Raw genomic sequence first — 22,261 nt, 5'->3', positions numbered from 1 at the left:
TCGGCTGACAATCAGAAATGAGTCAAAGGCGTCCCAGAAGCTTTCAATCTGTTGACTGGGAAATAGTGCTGGCATTCAAGTGGAGGTGCATGCACAGTGGGCCACAATTACGAGTGTGTAATAGATTTAGTTACATCAGAAACACCCAGGTGTTGGTGCAAAGACAGATGTCTGGGCCTCATCCCAGACCCACTTCATTGGGATATTCACAGGGATGCCCAAGAATGGCAGATCTAAGAATTGCCCAGGTGATTCTGATTAGCAGTAGTCGTTCCCAGTCTTGGCGGTCCTGGGCTTTGGGAAGACGGGCTGGCATTAGAGCTGTGAGTTGGGGAATCCTTGGGGCAGATGTCTAAGCCTGTGCATGATGAGATCTGGTGGTGGAGAATGAGAGAACGCTTCATGTAGACTAAAGTCATTTCCCTTTCTCAGGCAGCCTGGTATTTTTCCAGAGCTTTTGTAAACTATCCATTTCATTCATCATTATGCAGAATGCAGAACTTGGCGTTGAGTTTCTTAATAGGAATAGGGAGTCTAGTTCTAACACTGCCTCTTCAGCCTTGAGCAGACAAACTACTTTTCATCGTAGGGCTTGGGATAAGACTGAAAATAGAGCAAAGAAACATTAGGTAACAAAGACAAGAAATCAATGCCAATGTCTCAAGAAGGTATAATGAGAGACTAAGTATAATTTGAGGAGGTGGGGACAGTTGGTAATTCCTAAATTGTGTTTGAGGAGAATCTATTGTCCCCAACAAAAATCATTCTATGCATGTCATTTGTTGAATTTCACTATTTTGGGTGGTAAACACCTTATCTTTTTGGATATTATCTCTAAAGAAGTTGCTGCTCTGTCATCTTCCTCCTGCTCCATCTCCCCGCTTGCCCGCTGTTTTTAAGGACGGTGTTGTTAACAGCACCTTGTTTCTGAGACATCAGCCAGAAGGCAGCCCTTGCCTCTCGGAGCTTCAAGGACGTAAAGCTATTTCCATCTCTTTGTTTTTCTTTTTGGCTACTGTGTTGAAATAAGGTAAGTCTTGTTTTCTCTTTCTGTTTGACCCTGTTCTAAGTTTGGATACATGGCTTTGGACATCTTTCTCTTTGAACATGGAAATACTTTCTGCAGGAATCTATTCAATAAAACCTGACAGACCATTTAATGCAGCTTTAAAATGCCAGGGGAGGGACAGCATCGCTCTGTGAAGGTCACGCATGGTGGGAGAGGGGCTGAGTGTTTCTTTCTGTGGAAGAAAGCCCTGCATCTTCACGGAGCAGAGATCGAGGGAAAAGTGAATAAATAACAGGGATTGCTGTGTATTTCTTGCTCTGGCCAGGAGGAGGTACATGGCTTAAAACATATTATCTTGAAATAAAGGTTAAAGTTATGTCTGTTTAAAAAGATGAGAAACCATAGCTCAAAGTGAAAAAAAAAAAGTGACAATGAGTATATATATGTTCATGTATAACTGAAAAATTGTGCTCTACACTGGAATTTGACACATTGTAAAATGACTATAACTCAATAAAAAACGTTAAAAAAAGAAAAAAGGAAAAGATGAGAAACCAATGCCTAGAACTGTGACACTGATTGTAAAAGAGACAGGGGGAATGCTCTCCGATAGTTAAAAGTGAAACTGTGCAATCTCTCCATTTTGTCACCATTTCCTTCCTCCTTTCTTTCCTTCCTTCCTCCCTCTCTTCCTTCTTAGAACTACTTACTGAATGCCTGCTGTGTTCCAGGCTCTGGGCTAAGTGTGACCAAATACAACATGACAGAGATTTTTCTCTTTTTTCCTGTTGGTTCATGCAGTGAACTGAATGTTTGTGCCTCCCCCAACTCAGATATTGAACCCTAACCCCCAGTATGATGGCATTTGGGAGTGGAGCCTCTGGGAGGTGATTGGGTCATAAGGGTCAAGACCTCAGGAAAAGAGTTAGTACCCTTATAAAAGAGACCCCAGAGAGACCCCTTGCCCCTGCCACTGTGTGAGGACACAGCCAAAAGAAAGCTGTCTATGGACCAGAGAGCAGATCTCACCAGACACTGAATCTGTGGTCACCCTGACCTTGAACTTCCCAGCCTCCAGAACTAAGAAGTTTCTGTTGTTTTTAAGCCACCTAGGCTGTGGAATTCTATTACAGAAGCTCAAATGAACTGAGAAAGATTACTGTGAACTTGATATATTCTTTATAGTGTCTTAGATGTAGTTTTAAAATCGGCTAAGATTTAGATTTCCAACAAGACATTGAGAAGCAGGTGCTCCTTTGCAATTTACAGCTAAAAGGACCATGTGCTCCTGACTCTCTGTCACCATCTAGAGGCAATTTATACATATTGCAGGGCTAGTTCCTGGAAAATTGAGTGTAGAAAATCATCCCAGAAGTTATAGTTTTGCAGTGTTTGTGTATCGACCTTCTAGAAGAAATTAGACCCAGTCATCTGCAGATGAATGGAATGGGAAGTTTTGCTCACACAGGTGTATGTGAGAAATGGGTCTTCGTTTCCATACCAAACCATGGAGGTCTGGGATCGACTGGGTGCAAAGGTTTCCAAGAGTGGGGGGAAGAGCTGCAAAAATCACTGGGCGACGGGACACTTAGATTAGGTTCAAGAGGAGGCTGCCAGTCCCCCAGCAGTGGGCACTCAACAAACAATTGTCCAGTTGAATGAGAGGCCATGAGGCTCGAGGTTGATGCAAATGCCAAAGCATAGGATTGGGATCCACACTATGCATCCAGGTTCTCACTAGGGGCGATTTTCCTTCAGGGGAACACCTGGTAATGTCACATTTTGTCACAATTGTGGGAGTGCTACTAGCATGTAGAGGGTAGAGGCCAGAGATGCCTCTCTCCACGCTACAATGCACAGGACAGCCCCCACCCCAGAGGATTATCCAGCCCCAGTGACAATAGTGCTGAGGGTGAGAAATACCAGTCTGGCACAGAGCACAAGTGCAGAAGTGCTCTCGGAGACTCAGGCCCTGACCATGGTGAGTAATGTCTGTTACTGACCTCAAGAGAGGGAGACCAAAGGGGTGTGGATGGCTTTATGCAAAGGTGTCTCTCTGGAGAGACATGGTTATTTTCAGGCAAGTGTGGACAAACTGTGCACCCCTCCAGCTTCCTGTAGAGTTCACTAGATGATATGACTCAAAATGCTGTCCAATCCCACTGTCCTTTTTTTATCCAGTCTTTTGCTTGGTGCCATGACTTCCAGCACCATTGTTTTGTTTTGTTTGGTTTTGTTTATAGTAGATTTATAATGTTGTGGTAGTTTCTGGTTTACATCATAGTTATTCAGATATACATATATATATTCTTTTTCATTATAGGCTATTACAAGATATTGAATATAGTTCTCTGTGCTACACAGTAGGACCTCATTGTTTGAACACAGTTTTTACCACATTTCCTTGATGTCCAGTTTTCTTTAGTATCCAGTTCTTGCATGAAATCACATAAAGCACTCAAGTCACCTGTGTTAGAATCACCTGTAGCTGCTTGCTACAAATGCATACTTGGGCCCAATACCAAATCTAGTGAATCAGAATTTCCATGGCTTGTGGCCCAGGAATCTGCATTTTCAGCCAGCTTCGTGGGTGATTTGACTTACATTGAAGTCTGACATAGGATGGATGGAGTAACTGAACTCCAGGGCATCATCTGTTCTTACTTTTAAAACCCACTTGTAAAGGGCTCAGAGAAACATTCACTTAATCCTTGGGATATCCTTTTGCTACACTGTGTTTATTCCTCTTTTACAGATTATAAAATGGAGGCCACAAGAGCTTAAACAGTTTATATCGTGAAACCCAAGAGATTTGTTTAACCTTGATTTTCTCACCATGAAGCCTTTCTGGAGAGTTGTCCCATAGGCAGAAGCTGTGCCACCTTCTCTGCTTCCCCAGCCCCAGGCTGACATCTTCACTGCTGCGTCTGATGAAACAGACTATGCACGTTGAACTGTCACTTGTTCTAAACTGTGACGGGCACCTCATCTTCACCACCTCAGTGCCCTTAGAAGCCGGGTATACATCCACCTTTGCTGTCTCCACTCTGGTCCAAAGCACTGTCATTTCTCACCTTGATTCTATTTTTTTTAACACACACACACACACACACACACACACACACTCACTCACTCACTCACTCACTCACTCACTCATACCTTAAATCCAAGTTTCCTACGTGCTTTACCCCAGCCTAGCAGGTCCTGTTGACCTGGCCATCTGCTGTTTCTGTTTCTCCTTCTGGCCTGGAAGTCTTCATCCTTGTAAGCACGTTTCCTACTTCAAGACCTTCAGTTACGCTGAGCTCTCTCCCCTGACGTGCAAGATCTCACTCCTTTCTTTATAAAACGGACCCACCCTCTTTGATCTTATTTGGAATATCAGCTCCTAAGAGACATCTTACAGTTACACTCATTCCCCCACCCCCACGGCTGCCCAACTAAATTAGATTCTGTTATTCTTTGCAATTCAGAAGCCCACTGTTTTCCTATACCGAATTAGTGATCTTTTTTGGTTCTATTATTATTGAGTTATCCCTTGAGGGTCTTTTCCATTAGCCTGTAAAGGGAGTAGATTTTGTTCCTCACTGCAAACCGCAGGGATCAAAAGATCAAGTAAACGCGTTGAGTAAATGAAGACACACAGCAAATGGGATGCGCCCTCACGGTGATGGTGGTGACTGTTTCTTACGGCTGGTTTCTGTTAGGTTAGGGGGGTGGGGCCTGGGGCTAGGATTCAATCTTAAGGAGTTGGAAACATGGTCGCTCGAAGAGGCGAGGCCACCGCCAGGCAGCCCGGGTTTTCACACGCTGCAGGCAGTGACGGGGCTCATACTTCCAGCCCTCCAGGCAGCCTGACGTTTGCAAGCTGCCGGCATTATTCTTTGGGTGGCGAGGCTACATTGCGTCCCGCTGAGCCCTGTTTCCATAGCCTAGCAAGGGGTTAATCATTCCCACCTGGGACAGGATAGGGCCCGAGGTGAGCGATAGCAAGCGGGGCGGGAAGGGGGGAGGCTGGTACCTGGCACTTTGGAGGTGATGAGAACGCTAAATACCTGAGCTGTCTCGCCAGCAGCCTTGTAAAAGAGAAGTCTGCACAGGCAGCGAAAGAAGTCGCACCGCTCACCTGAGCGCCCCCACTCCCTGCGCGGTCCCCAACCCTCTCCTCGCTCTGCCCTTCCCTCCGTGCGCTTCAGTTACGTTTTCCTAGCCTGGCCCAGGGCGCTCCCCTCCCTCCCTCGGCGGTCGGTCCCTCCCTCCCCCTGACTCTCACCCAGCCTCCCCTCCCCCTACGCCCCCTCCCTCGGAGCGGGAGCGGGGAATCCCACGCCCTTGCACCAGCCCGGGGGCTCAGACGGGCCCGGGAGCCGCCGGTCGCCAATCACCGTGCGGTGGAGAGGCGGGCGCTCGGCTCGGGCGCGCTGGGGGAGCCAGCTGGCGCGGCTCGCCCCGGGAACCTCAGACGCTCACCCCGACCCAGACAGACGCACGGACGGACGCGGAGGCGGGCGGGTGCGGACAGTCCCCTGGCCGTCTGCGCTCGGAGGCGCGCGCCAGCCCCGACCCGGGGCTCCCGGGTCCCGCCCCCGGGAGCTGCAGGCGGCGTTGCGCGGACCGGCGCCGGCGGGAGGGGAGGGCGCGGGGCCGGCCGGAGCCGGGGAGGCCCGGCGCGTCTGGCCCGCGAGGTGAGAGGCGGCGGCTCCTACCTGGCGCCGCACCTGGAGCGCTGCGCTCCGGGGGCGGCGGGGAGAATGCGCGCCGCCCGCAGCCACCGCGCCCGCACCTGACCATGGAGTGCGCCCTCCTGCTCGCGTGCGCCCTCCCCGCTGCCCGCTCGGGCCCGCCGTGGGGGCCGGCGGGACGGGGGCGCGTAGCCAAGGCAGGTGCCCGTCGAGGGGCGCGCCAACGGCGGGGTGGCCGGGGACGCCGGCCTCACCGCGCCCCCTCACTTGCGGGGTCACCTTTTCTCTTGCAGGCGCTCCAGCTGTGCTGTCTCTGCTGTGCGTCGGTCGCCGCAGCCTTAGCCAGTGACAGCGGCGGCGGCGGCGGCGGCGGCGGCAGCAGCGGATTAAACCACGGTTCGTATTCGCCCCCTATCCCAGAAGCGCCTTTCCGGGCACTTTGTCCCTTCCTTTCCCCCGAAGAGAGACAAGTAGAAAAGCTCACCCCCCACCCTCCGCCACATGGCAGGTGTGTGCGCGTCCTGGAAATGGTTCCTGTTTGGAAAGGGGAGATGAGGCAAGGACTCTGAATTTATCAAAAGAATCTGTATCTCAAGCTTCAAGTCACATAAATGAGAAAACAATACTTTCCCTCGTTCACAGACGGCGGGTTAAAAAAAAATTCTTGCTGTGGAGAGAAATTAGAAAGTGAGTGGACACTGACCAGGTGGCTGATACTAAAAGACACCTTCCTCATTTCTTTCCTCTTCCGGAAAAGCCGGCAGGAACGAATTCTTGGTGGGGGAAGAAAGAACATGCCCCTTGCTCCCCCATCTTCCCTTCCCCCAATCTTCCCTCCCCCCTCACCACTCCTGTCCCTTTTCTCCCTTTCCTCTCTTCTATCCTTCTCTTTACCCTAGTGTCGTGATTCCCAGAGATGGCTTTTAAAGAGGAGAGCAGGTAGCTTGAGGTCTCTGAGGTTGGGAGGGGGGAGGGGGACGGGGGACATGTCTTTTGAGGTTCCCGAGCTGCAAATCTCCAAAACACCTTTAACTTCTGTCATTTATTAACTTCACCCTGGCGCCTGGAAGGGAAATCCTTGTTTCCATTGTTCCCCAGCTAGCGGAGAACAGCTGATCCCGGAGCCAAGGTATCTATAACAGGAGCCTGATGTCCAGCTGGGGCTTTGTAGTTTTTAGCCTTGCAGGGTTATCGCCTTCTCCTGTCTGGTCCTCCTGTTTGGGGACCAGGGATCCTTCTTGGGAGAGTGGGGAATGGCAGAGTCCTGGAGAAAGGCTGTGTCAGGGAGTGGGTGAATGGGGGGACAGGGGAAAGCCAAGAATTCGCTTTTTTCCAACCAGAGAGGCTGGCTGCATTTTCTAGAACAACTCTTCATCGTTTCATCAGGTTGGAGGTCCCCTCCGTTTCAGCTGTCACCTGTAAGGACCTCATCTTTAGGCAGCCCCTGAGCTGATTAATCAGCTCACTCATTACAGACGCTCTGACTGCCCCCATTTTTCCATCAAGGACTGAATGTTCCCCTCAGCCTGCTCATTCTCCCCTTGGAAACAAACTAGCAGCAGGTGTGTGGGTGGGGGGCTTTGCAGGCTACTTCTGCGGAAGGCTGGCTGGATAAGGCTCCTGCAAGTTCTCCCGACTAAGAGCAGGCAGAGTTGCCGATGGTTATGGACAAGGAGGTAAGAGTTCACTTGTTGTAGAGAGTCTGTCTGGAGTGTAGGTGAGGGATGGTTTTCACAGTTCGGTTTTAGCGGGGTGGAGATGGTCTGTTGCTAAGAAAAGGTGTCTCTTCAAGAGCCACCTACCAGGGAAGCAACATAATAGAGATTTTTAAGAGAAGAGAAATCGTGTATAACCTGCCCAATTTGTTAAGGTGAAGAAAAGAGAAAACTTTTTTTTTCAATTATTTATATGCATGAACCATTAGATAGTGTTTCTAGTTAAAGAAGTGAAGGAGAAAATGGGGAGAATCTAAAGACTATTTTAAGAATGAGAATTTCTCAAACAGTAAGTCACAGATAGTTCATACCCAGTAGAACACAGCTGAAAACTATTGTCATAGTGGGATTTTTTTTTTTCAAACATAGATCCAATTAGACTATCACTCATGGATCTCTGCTAGCTACACGGCTTCTGTTCATTCCTTACAGGTTTTATGTTTGTTTGTTTTTGGTTGTTGGTTGTTGACCTTTTTGGGAGAAAGGAAATTCCTCTTTTCTTTTCCTCCTCCAGTAACCAAGGACCCAAGTGACTCAAATGTGCCTCTTAGTTATTTGGAATCTTTCAAAACACATTCCAGATTAGTTTCCCATTCTGTCCCTAGAAAGTGGAAAGGCAGAGCGTTTTTTAATGCACAGAGGGCATTTTCCAAGTCATTTGGTGGGATGATACTTTTCAGTTTCAATGTTGTGTGATAGAAAACAGTGGCCTGGCCTCGGTTTTTTTTCAAGCAGCGGATCTGTTGTTTAGCGCCTCCTTTCTGGGACAGGCAGCAGGTAGTGCTGCTCTAGGGAGCAGTGGTGAAGGTATTTTTAAACATGTCTTTCCAGGTGTCCCCTGATCTGACACGCCCCCGCCAACATGTCTGAGCAATTTTAAACGTCAGGCTGTATAGGAGATTTCTGACAATTTCGAGGCATTTTTATGTATCCACTCTATTTTATGCTGACAATTAAATGGAATTGTCCCAGTGAAGCTCATTGTAAAATGTTGAGTGATACAAGTGCCGGAGTTTTATTATCACATATAATTAATTCTGGAAATATAGAACTGCAGTTACTTGTTAATTATCTGAAACTGCATCTCAAATTACTCAGCACTGTGAGTTATCGTTTGAAATTTAAACTCTGCCCCCATTGCCAAAATGCTCCCAATGTAGTTGAAACACAAAGATATCATCTCTTTGGCAAAAAAAGCATTCCTTTCTTTGCTTTGTGGTTTTGTATTTATTAATATTGTCTCCCCCAAGTCAACTTTATGTGTGGATGGCTCTATGACTAGTATATAAAAAGTCCGTCTCTCTCTGCAGAGCGTGAGAGTTGTATTGTCCACAGACATTCTTGACATTCATCAAGATTGTGCTTGACTTTGAGTTTCTGCAGGAATTGCTGGGGCAGAGCTAATTGTCAAGCCAGCAAGATTCTCCTTGTCATGAGCTGCTCTGAATTAAATGTAGTCTGAGGGCACGGCAACGGAAACAAAGATCCCTCTAAGCGGTGCATTGCTTTGTCAGCCTGCTGGAAAGGGACCCTTTGGCGTTGTGGGCTCTGGGTGCTGACAGCCAAACCTTTCCCATTGCAGATTACGTCTTTGTCACGCCGGTAGAAGTGGACTCGGGCGGGTCATATATTTCACACGACATTTTGCACAACGGCAGGAAAAAGCGGTCCGCGCAGACTGCCAGCAGCTCCCTGCATTACCGATTTTCAGCATTTGGACAGGAACTACACTTAGAACTTACACCCTCGGCGATTTTGAGCAGTCACTTTATCGTCCAGGTACTTGGAAAGGATGGTGCTTCAGAGCCTCGGGAACCCTCAGTGCCGCGATGTTTCTATCAGGGATTTATCCGAAACGACAGCTCGTCCTCCGTCGCTGTGTCTACGTGTGCCGGCTTGGTAAGCACCCCCGACTCGGAGTCAGCTCCCTCTTTCCTGTGTTTTGTGTAACTTGAGTGAACAGATGCCTGCAATATTGTGTCCTTCCTGTCAACTCCACACGTTGACACTGTCAGCTTTGATATGTATAATATTCTCAATTGAGTTAATCTAATCTGCTCCCAGAAAAGGAAAATATAATAGAACTTTAATTATCATTTAGAATGTTCTTTTGATGTTTAATAGTCTGGGCCTCTTCTTTCTCCATGTTTGAGACAATCCCCAAGGAAATTAAGTTGATGGATGCCATTCGCTTTGGGAAGTCTTGAGAGGCCAGGCTTTATATAAAACAAGCTGCGGGTGTCCACGGTGCTTTGAAACACGCAGACTGTATGTGATACAAGATAGATTTCACAGCCTGTGAAGCCCACCCTTCCCTGTGCAAGGGAGGCTTTTCGTTCTCTCTTAACTAATCTGTTCATGTTGTCTTGCTCACGTAAGACGCCTTACCGAGTGCAGTGTGGCATGTTCAAGGGCTGGCGGGAGTGAGCGTGGTATCCAGGAAGGCAGAACACTTAAAAAGCATTTAGGACAAGTGTCATTTCCTCAGTGTGATCCTCAACTATTGAGCTCCAGGACAAGAATATTGGTGTAAATGATACTTGTCTCAGAATTGAATCATATATGAGGCAATAAATGGTGTTTGGTGGATTTCCTCTGGTGTTGCAATTAGCAAGTGTCTGCAACTGACAGAAGAGTTGATGTGTGTTGAGACACACACTGGTCGTGCTCTGGCATGACCGGGAGAAGGAAAACATGAGAAAGCCCAGTTGAGGATGTAATTAGTAGTGTACATGATGGATTATGTCAGAGCAAGAAGGAGTGGCTTAGGTGCTGGTGATTAAGGACGCCCATGTTCTTGGCTCACTGAAGCTTTATTATTTAACTTTCATTTCCTATTGCGGCTTGAAATTTAGCTTAAATATTTTTATCACCACCAGAATTAGGATATTTTTTGGTATAGTCTATAAAGTATAGAGGATAAGAAAAATAAGACAAAAAAGATTCAAACATTTCCTGTTTCATCTGTTTAAATGAATCATATGGATTATTAATGACCTATATATACTATATAGGTCATAATAACATGCATGTTACTATAATAACATATAATACATAGGTTATAATAACATGGTTATACACACATAGGTGGCCCCCACACATGAATATATCTTGTTTTTGTTGTTGTTTGGTTGGTTTGGTTGGAGGGAAATACACCCTCCAGTATTTCCCTCTCTTCTGTCCATTCTGATATCCTAACATCTTCAGAAGGAACTTAGACACTCTGCCATAGCAGTTTAAACTCCCCCATTCCACAGAAGACAGTGGTTACGAGCAGTCTGCCCAAGGTCATTTTCACACTAGCGCTTTACTAGTAGGACCTTGGGCAAGTTATTAACCTCTCTGTGCCTTAGTCTCTTTCTCTCTAAAAAAGGTAATAATAACAAGAGGGTTTACATCACAGGGCTCTGGGGATTAAGTGACTTCTTACATGGGAAATGTGGCAGGAATTCCTGGAAGGAAACACTTGCTCTATGGCTGTTCTAGTTTCAGCAGAACTTCGTCTACCCATGTTTAGCTCTCAGGATTCTGCTCTCTGTGAGTATAAGAAATCTGATCAACTGTCTCATATTAATAGATGTTGGGTTATTTCTTCTAAGGAGAAGATGCACTTTTGAAGAAGGAACAAATGACCACTTAACACACAGAATGAGGCAAGGTAAACATTTCCCTCTCTGTGACAGGTGAAAGAAGGAATTGGCAACCACATCTGCCTGTGTATCAGGCTGATATAAATTGAATTCATGAAACTCAGATTCTGTTCCTACTTTTCAACAAGCCAGCTGCATATCCCTAATTGACTTGACTTCTCTAGGCCTCAGTTTCCTCTCCTGAACCATGGAAAATGATTTCTAAGACCACTACCATCTCTTGGCATCTGACTCTTAATTATCTAATTGATTGACCCCATTAGGGACCACTTAGTATGAGGTCAGGAGAATATCAAGCTTTGCATGACACACCTCCACCCATCCCTGCCAAACAACTGCAAAATACAAATGCATGCATCTATCTTCCATTAAACTGTAAGAAGAGTGAAACAAGAGAATAGAACCACAACTGAGAAGCTGAGACATCACTTTGTTTTTATGTTGGTAATCTCGCATTGAAGTGTAATGTATATACAGACTAGTGCAAAAATGTACAGAAAAATGCAAAAATTGTCAAGTACAGCCTAATGAATTTTTTTAAAGTTCATACTCCTGTAAGATCAAAGATCAACAACCACATAAAACGAGACATAACCAGGGCTCCAGAAGACCCCCCTGACCCCCTTCTAAATCACTGTCCACCAGAAGTAACTGCTGTCCTAATTTCTGACATACTTTAATTTCACCTATTGTGAAATTTTACATAAGTAGGAGAGGGTCGCACAAGACTCCTCTGTATGAATATTCTGTGTTGTTTCTATCTAATGGTTGGTGGACATTCGAATTGTTTTCAGTTTGAGGCTGTTCTGAGCAATACTACTGAACATTCTTGTCTATGCCTTTTGGTTGGCTTAGGGAAACATACCAAAGACTGGAGTGGCTGGGTCATAGGGTATTTATATATTCTGTTTTACTAGATTCTGCCAAGCAGCTTTGCAAAATGGTTGCACTTTGAAACAATTTACACCCCACTGTATGAGAGTTCCAGTTGCTCCATATCCTCACCAGCACTTGCTATTGTTTGTCTTTTCCATTGAAGCCTCTTAGATTGATGACTATGATGTGATGCCTCATTATGGGTCTAGTGTGCATGTTCTGATGGTTAATGAAGTTGAGTATCCTTTCTTATGCTTATTGGCCATTTGTATACCCTCTTTTGTGAGATATATCATATATGGACATATATAGGATACAGGTTTACCCTGTTACCCGAAAGTCTATGCAACGTTTTGTAAGCCAAGATATCCAAAGGAAAGAAATAATTACCTTAGGACACATTTTAGTAATAAATGTACAAAAAAGGTAAATTGACATCAAGTGCAAATGCTCACAGACACAGTTCAAAGCTATGGACTTGATGCGGAGATGCTGAGTGCAGATCCTGGGGAAGGAGCTTGGTGTTGCCCCTCTCCCTGCTTATGGTGAGCACTGCTTCTGTAATGGCTCTGCAAAACCAACAAACCAGTGCTGAAGGCTATTTTTGTTTTGGGTCTTTATTCATAAAAGCAAAACTTCTCTTGGGATTTCTTTTGGCTCATGAAAACAGATACTTAATGTAAAAGCAAAGTGGCATAAAGCAAACTTTCCAAAGTGGGGGATTCCTATCAATGTTTTCAGCCCAAATTGGGGTGTTTTTTCCTTTCCCTGTGAATAGGAAAAATAGATGAGGCAAGGTAAACATTTGATTTTGCCATCTTAGCATCTTTGGTACTATGGCTATGAAACACTAACAATGCATTGACCTGCTTTTGAAACACTATCGAACAGCAGTAGTGAGCAGTGTGAGATTGCTGGAGGCTCCACATGGAGGGATCTCATTACTAGGCACATTGAGGGTTGGGGATGGATGGAAATAATCATGTCAACAGCAAGAATTTCTTATCCTTCTGGTTACCCAGAACCCATTGACACTGCTCACCTTCTTTGGTCAAACAAGGAGCTCACATCTTCTCTAAAGTGAATTAGCAACTACTGTAATTCAGAATAGCAGGTGATCAGGGATTCAGGAGAGGGACAAGTCTGTAACATGCTTGGTGGAGAGACTCATCAAATTTCACAGGCTATACGAGAAAAGGACTCTTCTTCCATGAACACAGAAACTGACAGGAGGTGAATCAGCCCGAGAGATGAATCTTCTTCCACCTGAATTCACCAAGAAGGGGGGTGCTGAGCAACTGGGATCAGAATGACTTAGAGGTGAGAGCAATCTTCTAGTGTGCATCTGTATATATTAAAAAAGTAGTAAGTCACCTTTAGATAAAAAAGTACCAGTAGGAAAACCATTATCTTGACTGCTTGGGAAACCCCAGGAGAGAGTGAGAAAGGGTGGAAGGGTTATAATAGTGAAATCAATCAATCAGTCAGTCCATCTGCTAGAAATCAGTAGCTAGGATTTCTTTGGCAGGGAATTTATAACTCACAAACTATGTTCAAAATTCTCTCTTAAAATGTAACCCTCCACTCCCTGCCCCCCCCCCCATAATGATGGGTCTCATTTTACTCAGGAGTTAGGTAGGCAGTTATTTACTTGGAATAATTGAACAGACAGGAGCTGCAAACTTCCATGAGTAAATCCTGCCTACCATTGTGTTTGGGGGTGATGGTTTTTAAAATGTTGAGTGCCTTTAAGCAGAAGCAAGCTCTCTCCAGCCTACTACTGCCCCCTACTCCTGACTGCCTTACACTCTGTGACAGTTATCTGGGTTTGCAGAACTTTGCCCCCAGAATCTCAGGGTTGCAGATTAAACTAATCTCATCACATCACTATCTGCCATGTACGTTCTTTCTACTGTACCCAGCTTCTTGACGACCACATTGATGAGACAGTCACTACATCTAGGAAGCCCACGCCATTGTCAGGAGACAATTCATTTTGATGTTGAACTGCAACCTACCTTCTTAAGACTTTGACTTGTACTTCTTAATTTTGTTTTCTGGGATGCTAGAACAAATCTGTGTCTTTCTTCTTACATACATTTCCTTCTACCCAAAAATGTTCCACCTCCGTGCTCCTTTTTTTTTTTTATGAGGACAGTGATTTTCAGAGTGTGATCAGCTGCATTAGAATCACTTTAAATGTTGAAAATTTAAATTTCTTTACCCATAACAGAAGATCAGGGAGGCTGGGCCCAGGAGTGTGTATTTTTAATTCTCCAAGTGATTCTAATGCATAAGAACATTAGCGGACCATCAGATTAAGACACTGAACACACAGGCAGATTGTTTTCATAATTGCTGTTGGTTTGACAGATTGCTCCCTTTTCTGAAAGGTAGTGGAAATGTGGTATTTGGAGAACTGACTGGAAAGACACACTGAATGATTCTGTCATTCCACAGCTATCGATGAGCCTCTGTTACAGCAGGTACTGTTCGTAACACAGTGTAGAAAGCTGTGAGCAAGATGGATTCTGTATGCAGGTTCATGGGACTTTGTTCCCAGGAGGAAATGGAGTGGTGATTTTAGACCTAGAAATTGCTATTCTATTTTGAACTAAGCTGTGATTCAGCAGAGCCCTGGAACAAAGACTTCCTGAGGTACAGTGTTAGATCAGCATATTAAGAACTCAGAAACGTCCTACATTAAAGATGTTTGTTTAACTCTCTTTTAACAAGTTTCCCTAACTTCTTTGGTTGTGGAAACTTTTTTTGAGGAGTTTCTCTTAGTCTGGGAGTGACAAGAAAAGCACCAAAGCAAGGATTCCCCAAAGAGATGCTGCAGTATTAGGTGCTGATTTCTAACACCTCCAATTAGGAGGTGTTCCAGGAATAAAAGGGTTTTATGACTCTAAGTGGCCATATAGTCCCAAAGATTCAGGAAACTTTAGGTTCAAATTTGATTAAGCAAATGTCTTTTCTGTAATACATTTCACACCTTTTAATGTGCTGACATGCATTGTGGCGCTCCAGGATGTGGAATTTTGATACTAGTTTGACTGCTGTCCCATCCCCGCTTTTAAGCCATGCTTCCATCAAATTTGCCCAGGGCTCCACGGTTCACCACTAAAGAGCAATTTTTAGGTCTCCGGTTATTTGCACCTTATTGGTACCTAATAAATCTAATTACCACATCTTCCAGTTGGGGAAATACACCTCTTGCTGAAAAGGCTTCTGACACCCAGCTCCATTCTCGAAGTGAAAATCAAGTGAAGAGGCATGCCAACACTGTCACCGGTTTTGCATTTCCGCCTGGATCTGGGATGTGTTGGTTCTTTACTTCTGGTTAGTAACCTCGGTGACGGCCCAGCTGGCGAGACAGATCGCAGTGCTGTTCCTTTGGCATCTTCTGTCTAGTCTCCGATTAGGATCCAGCTTCGGCACCGCATCCGGGACTCAGAGTCAAACAAGTACCACACCGTCCCTCCAGCCTTCATTCCTAATGCAGACCGTCCAGTTCTGCCACTTGGTTTTCCTTTCTTTCTTTTTACTTTGTCCCCAACAATTAAACTGTGAGTGAGGTTTCTCCTCCATGGCTGGCTGCCCTAATGTCCCCATTGTCTCTTTCTTACCAGTGGCCTTTTTGGACTATGATTGCAGGGACCCATTGTGCAGAGAGGCTGGGTCCCTGCAAGGAGCTGTAGAAGCAGGTGGGTTTCAGTAGGCAGTAGGGACCCTTTGATCTCCCTTTTTCAGAGGTATTTTACGACTCCAAAAGCTCAGCTGTTGCGTTGTCTGTTGCTGGTCACTGCTGCCCAGTAGTCTTTGCAAAACTGATTTCCATTCATAAAAGGGCTAAAGGTAAATGACCTTAGTCCAGACAGGCAGAAATCAAGCAGGCTGTGCTGCTCTGTGGGGCCTCATTAACGAGCAGAGGCTTGCTGCATGACACACACACCCCCTTGGAACTTTCTGGTCATTTGAGAAGATCACGTGAAACTACGGATTAGACTGCTTTGTATTTCTCAGTTTTGGGGTACAGGCGGACCCAACATCGGAGATGCTTTCTTAGGTTATGACCTGATTCATCAAGGATAAAAAGCCTTTTTTTCCCCCCTCTTTCCTGTATGCCTTCTTCAGACATGATTTGTGAAGGTAATTATTTGCTCATGACAACACTTCTAGCAAAATGACAGCCAGTCTCTTTTTAAAAGATATCCCCAAGGTTCCTGGTGGAGAGCAGGACTCCCAAGCTGATTAGAAGGGTACTCCCATGGGAGGGTGAAAGGCCCGTTCTTCCTCCTCTCTGCCTCTTAGAGAATGGCCGCTGAACATCGGTCTCTGGACCGATGCACCTCAGTCTTGTCATCTGTGCAGTGGCAGTGGTGACTGTCTCTGAGGGTTGTGACAATCTGTGATGAGCTTCATCCTCAATTCTTCTTTTTGTTTTTGTTTTCTTTTTTACTGAGTTATAATTGGTGAGTAATATTATAATGTTACAGGTGTACAATATAGTGATTCATAATTTTTAAAGTTTATAGTCCATTTATAGTTATTATAAAATCTTGGCTATATTCCTTGGCTGTATACTATATCCTTGTAGCTTGTTTATTTTACACATAGTAGTTTGTACCTCTTCGTCCCCTCCCCCTTCACTCTCCCCACTGGTAACCATTAGTTTGTTCTCCGAATCTGTGAGTCTGCTTCTTTTTTGTTATATTCACTAGTTTGTTGATGTTTTAGATTCCACATGTAAGTGATATCATGCAATATTGGTCTTTCTCTGGCTGACTTATTCCACTTAGCATAATACCCGCCAAGTCCACCCACCTTGTTGCAAATGGCAAAAATTTCATTCTTTTTTAATGACTGAGTAATATTCCATTATATATCTACCACATCTTCTTTATCCAGTCATCTGTTGGACATTTAGGTTGCATCTGTATCTTGGCTATTCTAAATATTGATTTTATGAACATTGGGGTGCATGTGTCTTTATGGATTAGTGTTGTTGGCTTTTTCAGATATTGACCCAGGAGTGGAATTGTTTGATCATATGATAGTTCCTCAATATTTCTTGACTTTGGACTAGGAGAGGGTCTGTGAGAAAAAAAACAAACAAACCAGTAATTGAAGCTCCAGCCCTGGAACCTTTCCAAGCCTGTCAGAAAAGGAAATGAGCCCTTGAATGTCGGCATTTATCCTGGAGAGAATCCTGGGGATTTTGTGGGGGAAGGTGAGCATTGCTTTATCAATTAGGAAGAAACAAAGTGAGGGAAAAAGAATCAAAGAGGAAGCAGCAAAAAATTGGTGAAGACTGGGATCAAGGCACGTGTGGTAAAGCAGGGCAGTGTAGTTGCTTTGAGCTCAGACTCTGAAGCCCTGTGCCTGGCCTTTACTAACTGTGTGACCCAAGTCAAATTATTTACCCTCTCTGAGCTTAATTTCTTCAGTGGCAATAGGAGGATAATGGTAGTCACCCACCCCCGGGAGTTTATGGATGCTTAATTGAAAGAAAAATACTCTATCTACAATGCTTAAAACAGTGCCCCACACATGGTAATAATATTAGTAGCGGTAATGATGTATCAAGTAATACTTGCTATTATTGTAGACGTTCTTCCATAAAGGAATTTACCACCCACAGGGAGGAAACTCTTAGCCTCAATAATAATAAGAGTTTATACTGATGGAGCACATATCAAATTATTAGAACTGGTACTGAGGAGAAGATTCAGCTGAAACGCAGACTGAGGTCTCTATGATACTTAAGCACTAGCCAGCACACTGGTATTGAAGGTCTAAGGCAGCAGTTCTTTTCCCATGCACTTCAAAAAGACCTGGGCCCTTCAGGGGGAGAAAAAACTACCTATGTTTAGGCTCCACCTCTGAAAATTCATCAGTAGGTCCTGGGTAGAGCCTGGGTGGGTGTCCCCCAGAATAAAGGAAAGAAAAGTGTCACACGTGGTTCCAGTGGGTGGTGAGGACTGTGAATCAGTGTCCTAAAGGGGTCCACAGAGAAGGACTAGTGGAACATCCTTTTGGACAATTGTTTTTGCTTATAGGATGCATCACACCTTGGAAGTGTGGTTATTGATACGCTGAGTAGCATTAGCCAGGGCGAATGCCAAGGCAGGCAGGCAGGGATGGCTAGCGTGAATCAAAGTGTACAGATGGTTCTTGTTTCTATGTTACAGGACTTTTCACGGGCAGGTAGAACACCATCTTGAACTAGGTAGAGCATAAGAAAGTGTATGTTTTGGCTGTGGGATAATCTTTCTAATTCCTCCTTCTCTCTCTCTCTTCCCACCTCCCTACCCCTTCTTTCCCTCCCCCTCCCCCTTGTACGAGGATGGCTGGGTTTCAGTAAGGCTGGACCTAAGGTACCCAGTGACGTCATCACTGTCCTCTTTCTCTGTCTGTCGGCTCTTTTTGCTCTTGCTTGTTGTCTGTCTTCATGCAGGACCCCCCGAGTTCCAGAGATGAGTCAGATCTTTCCCTGGGTGCCTGATGTCTCCTCCAACTTTCTCAGCAATAACACCACAGTTGTAACCCACATCGTGCATGAGAAAAAGTGGGTGGAGCTCGGGGTTTTACTTGCTCTCTTGTCTGTCAGTAAGCCTCAGAGGGCCACGCTCAAATCATCTGTGCGTCCAAACAAGACTAAATTATATTTGGTTCATGTGTTGACATGTGAATTAATGCACAGAAGGAAGTCAGGGGTCATGCACTGCACGCTGAGGGCTCCACAGTTCCCTATCAGTTTGAAGCTCTTTGAAACCAGAGTTTATTCTTTTGCGCACGTGTATGTGTATGTGTGTGTGAGTGTGAGTGTGAGTGTGTGAACACAGGTGCACGCACTTAAAACATATATAAGTTGTATTTGTCACTACTTTTCCTGAAGCTTTTTCTCTTTGGTGGAGAAGGATTGCTTAAAAATAGTGCATATCTTAGAGTTCCTTCCTTATCACAATGTAAGCATCTATCTTACTATTTTAACTGCTACATTTTTAATCATTCCCTTCTGATTAATATGTTTGTTTCTAGTTTTTTTGTTTTTTATTTTTTACTTTTTGCTGTTGCTGAAAGGAGCATGCATACAAAGGAGTTTTCTTAATTGCATGCAATTCTGTGTTTTATGAGAGAGACAGAAAGAACTAGTTTGTGAAAAGCTGAGATTCTGAACACATACTGGACATTAGCTACGGCCAGAGATTGACTTGCTGGTACTGTACTAATAGTAGCTACCCCATATCACTGTCACCCTCACCTTCGTTGGTGTAACATGCAAAGTGACTGAGAACTCATTACTTCTTTGGTTTCCACCAGCCTAAGACAGCCACTTAGAAAACCAGTTCCCTCCAGCAGAGCGTGGGTACTGATAAAATTTCATAGTTTCCCACCATCAGCAATAAACAATTTAAGAGAAAATGGTCCTGATTAATTCCTGAAGTCCAAGTATAAACAGGCCTAATGTTAGCAGTGCACTTGAAGGCTCTCATGACCCAAAATATTTGCCTGGGCTTCCTCCACATCTCTGTCCACAAATCCAGGAGTTCCTCCTCAGTCGTATCAAGTTATTCCCATGGAAGCCTGTTCCCACGGCTTTTCTATCCAATTACAGAACCGCGTACCCTCAAATACCATAATACGAGTCTGGTGAGAGTGTTCTGTCTGGGCTGGACGCTCACCTCTCCTGAAGGGATGCCTTTGATGTATCGCAGGATTGCATGTTCAGCTGAATTCTTTTGATTGCTTATTCATGCCACTGAGCTTTGGAATATTTTATCTGCCCTTATTACCAGTGTGAGTCAAGGGGGCATGCTTTCAAATATAAATTATAAAGTGCACATCACTAATTTACTAGCAGTCAGCTATGTGCACGCCCTTCTTTAAAAACGGCACTTGAAAGGGATTGAGATAAGCTAGTCAAAGGAGATTATCTCTCCAATGATTTACTGAGTTCCCCCACAGCAGAGGGCTTTTTCAGTGTCTGTGGGTTCCTTCTGTGACTTTCCCCCAGTCCCTCAACTCTCTTTCATATTTTATTTTGCCACTTCCAGGAGGCCAATGAAGAGTTGCCCCTGGATGAATTTCTCTGCGGATAAATAATGACCACTATTGTTTTTTCCTCGATTATCAAGTTCAGGTCTATCTTAGGCAGCACAGATATGTGGCCGAAAGAAAATGCTACTTAAATGCGTTCTCACCCTTTCAATATGCTAATGTATTTTCCTAAGGCTTAGCCTTATCTCAGGTTCTCCAGTGACTGCCAATAATATGTATTGAAGTAAGTTGAATTCAAGCCCCTTTTGTGTGTAAAGCACATACTAATTTCTGTTGAATATTACGTATTTACACTGTCATTTAAGATTCAATAATATTTAGATCAGTGATTGTTTGCATTTTTTGAAGCTCTGTATGCTGATACCCAGATCCAACCCCAGATCGATAAAAGCAGAATGGCTGAGGGTGGAGCCCAGGTACCTGTGTTTTTAAAAGACTCTCCAGTTGATTCTGATGCACAGGCAAGTTTAAGGATTTCTGCTCTGAAAAAATGTCGGGGGCTTTCGAGATGCTATCACCTTAGAAATGCCTTGTGCAGTAGTTTAGGAAAGAAGGATGGTATGTTAAAATGCATGGGATTTTAGAAGTTCATCTTGTTCACTTACTAGTCACGTGATCTCAGGAAATTATTCTTTTGAAAGATGTCTTATTTTGAAATAATTTTAGATGCACAAGAGGTTTCAGAGATGATATAGAGAGTTCCCATGTACCCTTCAGCCAGCTTTGGGACTTCAAATTATCTGAGAATCTAGTTTCCCTGTCTGTAAAGCAGAGAGGGGGAAAAAACTTCAAAGGGTTACTATGAACATTAAACGAGATAATGATAAAGTATAAAAATTGTGGGAGATAGAACTCTTAGTTGGTCCCCAAGCTCCCCAGCCCTTGATGTACACACACCCTCCCCTAGTGATTCGATCACTTGCGAACTGCAGTGCTGCTGGGAAAGGGCTTTGCAGATATCATGGAGGCTTCAATGGCTTGACCTTGAGATAGGGAGACCATCCAGGTAGGTTTGACCTGGTTGGTGATCACACAGAATCAGGAAAGTCACAGCGGTTCATAGCTAGAGGGATTTGACATGTGAAAAGTTCTCCACTGCTGGCTTTGGGGATGGAGAAGGCTACATGGTGAGGAATGCAGGTGGCCTCTAGCTGATGGCCAGCAAGGAAGTGGGGCCTCCACCCTCCAACTGGAAGAGCCTGAACTCTTCCAACCACCTGAATGAACTTGGGAGTGGCTTCTTTCCCAGAGACACCAGGAAGGAACGTAGCCTGGCTCGGGCAGAAACCCTGAGCAGAAAACCCATTCACACTGTGCCCAGACTTTTCTGACTTGCAGAGCCATGAGCTTGTCAATGGGGGTTATTTTTAAGGTGCTAAGTATATGGTAATTTGTTATATAGCGATAAAAAACAAATGCAGCCAATTTCTAGAGTGCTTACCCTGCAGCTGGTATGAACACCCAGTGAGCCCCTTCCATTTGCAGAATCATGGCCATCTGAAATCATCCATCAGGTACTCATGCTGCCTCACAGGGCAGGTAGGACAGTGGGTCCAAGGAGAAGCAGCAAGCTCCCTTAGATACTCACAGTTCACCATTGTGCAGGAAATTGTGGTAAGTAGCCCAGGGCTTCTCAACAGGGCACCACGGAGAGTACAAATGGACTCTTGTGGATGGGGAGGTGTCCTGTGCATTGTAAGATTCTCAGCAGCTTCCCAGACCTCTCCCCACTGGAGGCCAGTAGCACCGCCTGGCTGTGTCCAAATAATGTTGCCACACATGGCCAAGTGTTCCCTGAGGGCATAGCTGTCCCCAGCTGAGAACCATTGGTACAACAGAATCACGAACTGGCCTCTTGAATAGAAGGCATTTACGCAGGTTAATTCTTTTCAGAATATACTTGTTATTGATTTCAGTGCCATTAAGAGTAATGATTTTGGGAGGGAGGGTATAGCTCAGTGGTAGAACATGTGCTTAGCATTCACGAGGTCTTGGGTCAATCCCCAGTACCTCCATGAAAAAAAGATTTGCAGATAATAACTACTATATATAAAATAGATAAACAAGTTTCTACTGTATAGCACAGGGAACTCTATTCAATATCTTGTAGTAACCTATAATGAAAAAGAATATGAAAAGGAGTAAATAGATAACTGAAACATTATGCTGTACACCAGAAATTGACACAACATTGTAAACTGACTATACTTCAAACAAACAAACAAACAAACAAACCTAATTAACTCCCCACCCTCTCCCCAAAAA

General features: G+C 44.7%; 2 protein-coding genes across 10 annotated transcripts in view; one reads left to right on the top strand and one right to left on the bottom strand.

Moving 5' to 3' along the window:
• The window catches only part of ADAMTS18 (ADAM metallopeptidase with thrombospondin type 1 motif 18), a 189,343-nt gene that overhangs the window by 46,971 nt on the left and 120,111 nt on the right, over window positions 1-22,261 (top strand). For 3 of the 7 annotated variants that reach the window (XM_032486785.1, XM_032486788.1, XM_032486784.1), the window contains exons 1-2: window positions 5,781-6,087; window positions 8,989-9,305. In XM_032486785.1, the coding sequence (XP_032342676.1) occupies window positions 5,799-6,087; window positions 8,989-9,305 (606 nt within the window). In that variant the 5' untranslated portion in view covers window positions 5,781-5,798. Of the gene's footprint in view, window positions 1-5,761; window positions 6,088-8,988; window positions 9,306-13,021; window positions 13,253-22,261 lie in introns of those variants that run through there. The other 4 variants (XM_032486787.1, XM_032486789.1, XM_032486790.1 and 1 more) reach the window with 4 other exon arrangements.
• On the bottom strand, window positions 491-6,065 carry LOC116665819 (translation initiation factor IF-2-like). Of its 3 annotated transcripts, none has more exons than XR_004322528.1 (2): window positions 5,971-6,065; window positions 491-603 (listed from the first exon to the last, which is right to left on the bottom strand). XR_004322528.1 is itself a non-coding variant. In XM_032486815.1 (2 exons), the coding sequence occupies exons 1-2, from the start codon at window positions 5,798-5,800 to the stop codon at window positions 574-576; spliced, it is 351 nt and encodes a 116-aa protein (XP_032342706.1). In that variant the 5' UTR covers window positions 5,801-5,802; the 3' UTR covers window positions 493-573. The 3 variants fall into 3 exon arrangements, 1 of the variants encoding a protein (XP_032342706.1); XM_032486815.1 differs by lacking the exon at window positions 5,971-6,065 and adding an exon at window positions 5,480-5,802 and having other exon boundaries at window positions 493-603; XR_004322527.1 differs by lacking the exon at window positions 5,971-6,065 and adding an exon at window positions 3,845-3,981 and having other exon boundaries at window positions 512-603.

Source organism: Camelus ferus, chromosome 9 (assembly GCF_009834535.1).
Source record: "Camelus ferus isolate YT-003-E chromosome 9, BCGSAC_Cfer_1.0, whole genome shotgun sequence".
Taxonomy (NCBI): Eukaryota; Metazoa; Chordata; class Mammalia; order Artiodactyla; family Camelidae; genus Camelus; species Camelus ferus.
Note: the sequence above shows the minus strand (reverse complement) of the source record. Positions and strands in the feature narration are given on the sequence as shown.

Excerpts from the sequence above, each read along its gene's own strand:
- LOC116665819 (XM_032486815.1), bottom strand. The coding sequence starts at position 5,800 with ATGGTCAGGTGCGGGCGCGGTGGCTGCGGGCGGCGCGCATTCTCCCCG. Across the intron at positions 604-5,479 it reads GTGCGTCTGTCTGGGTCGGG|TCTTATCCCAAGCCCTACGA; the intron begins GTGAGCGTCTGA and ends CTCTATTTTCAG.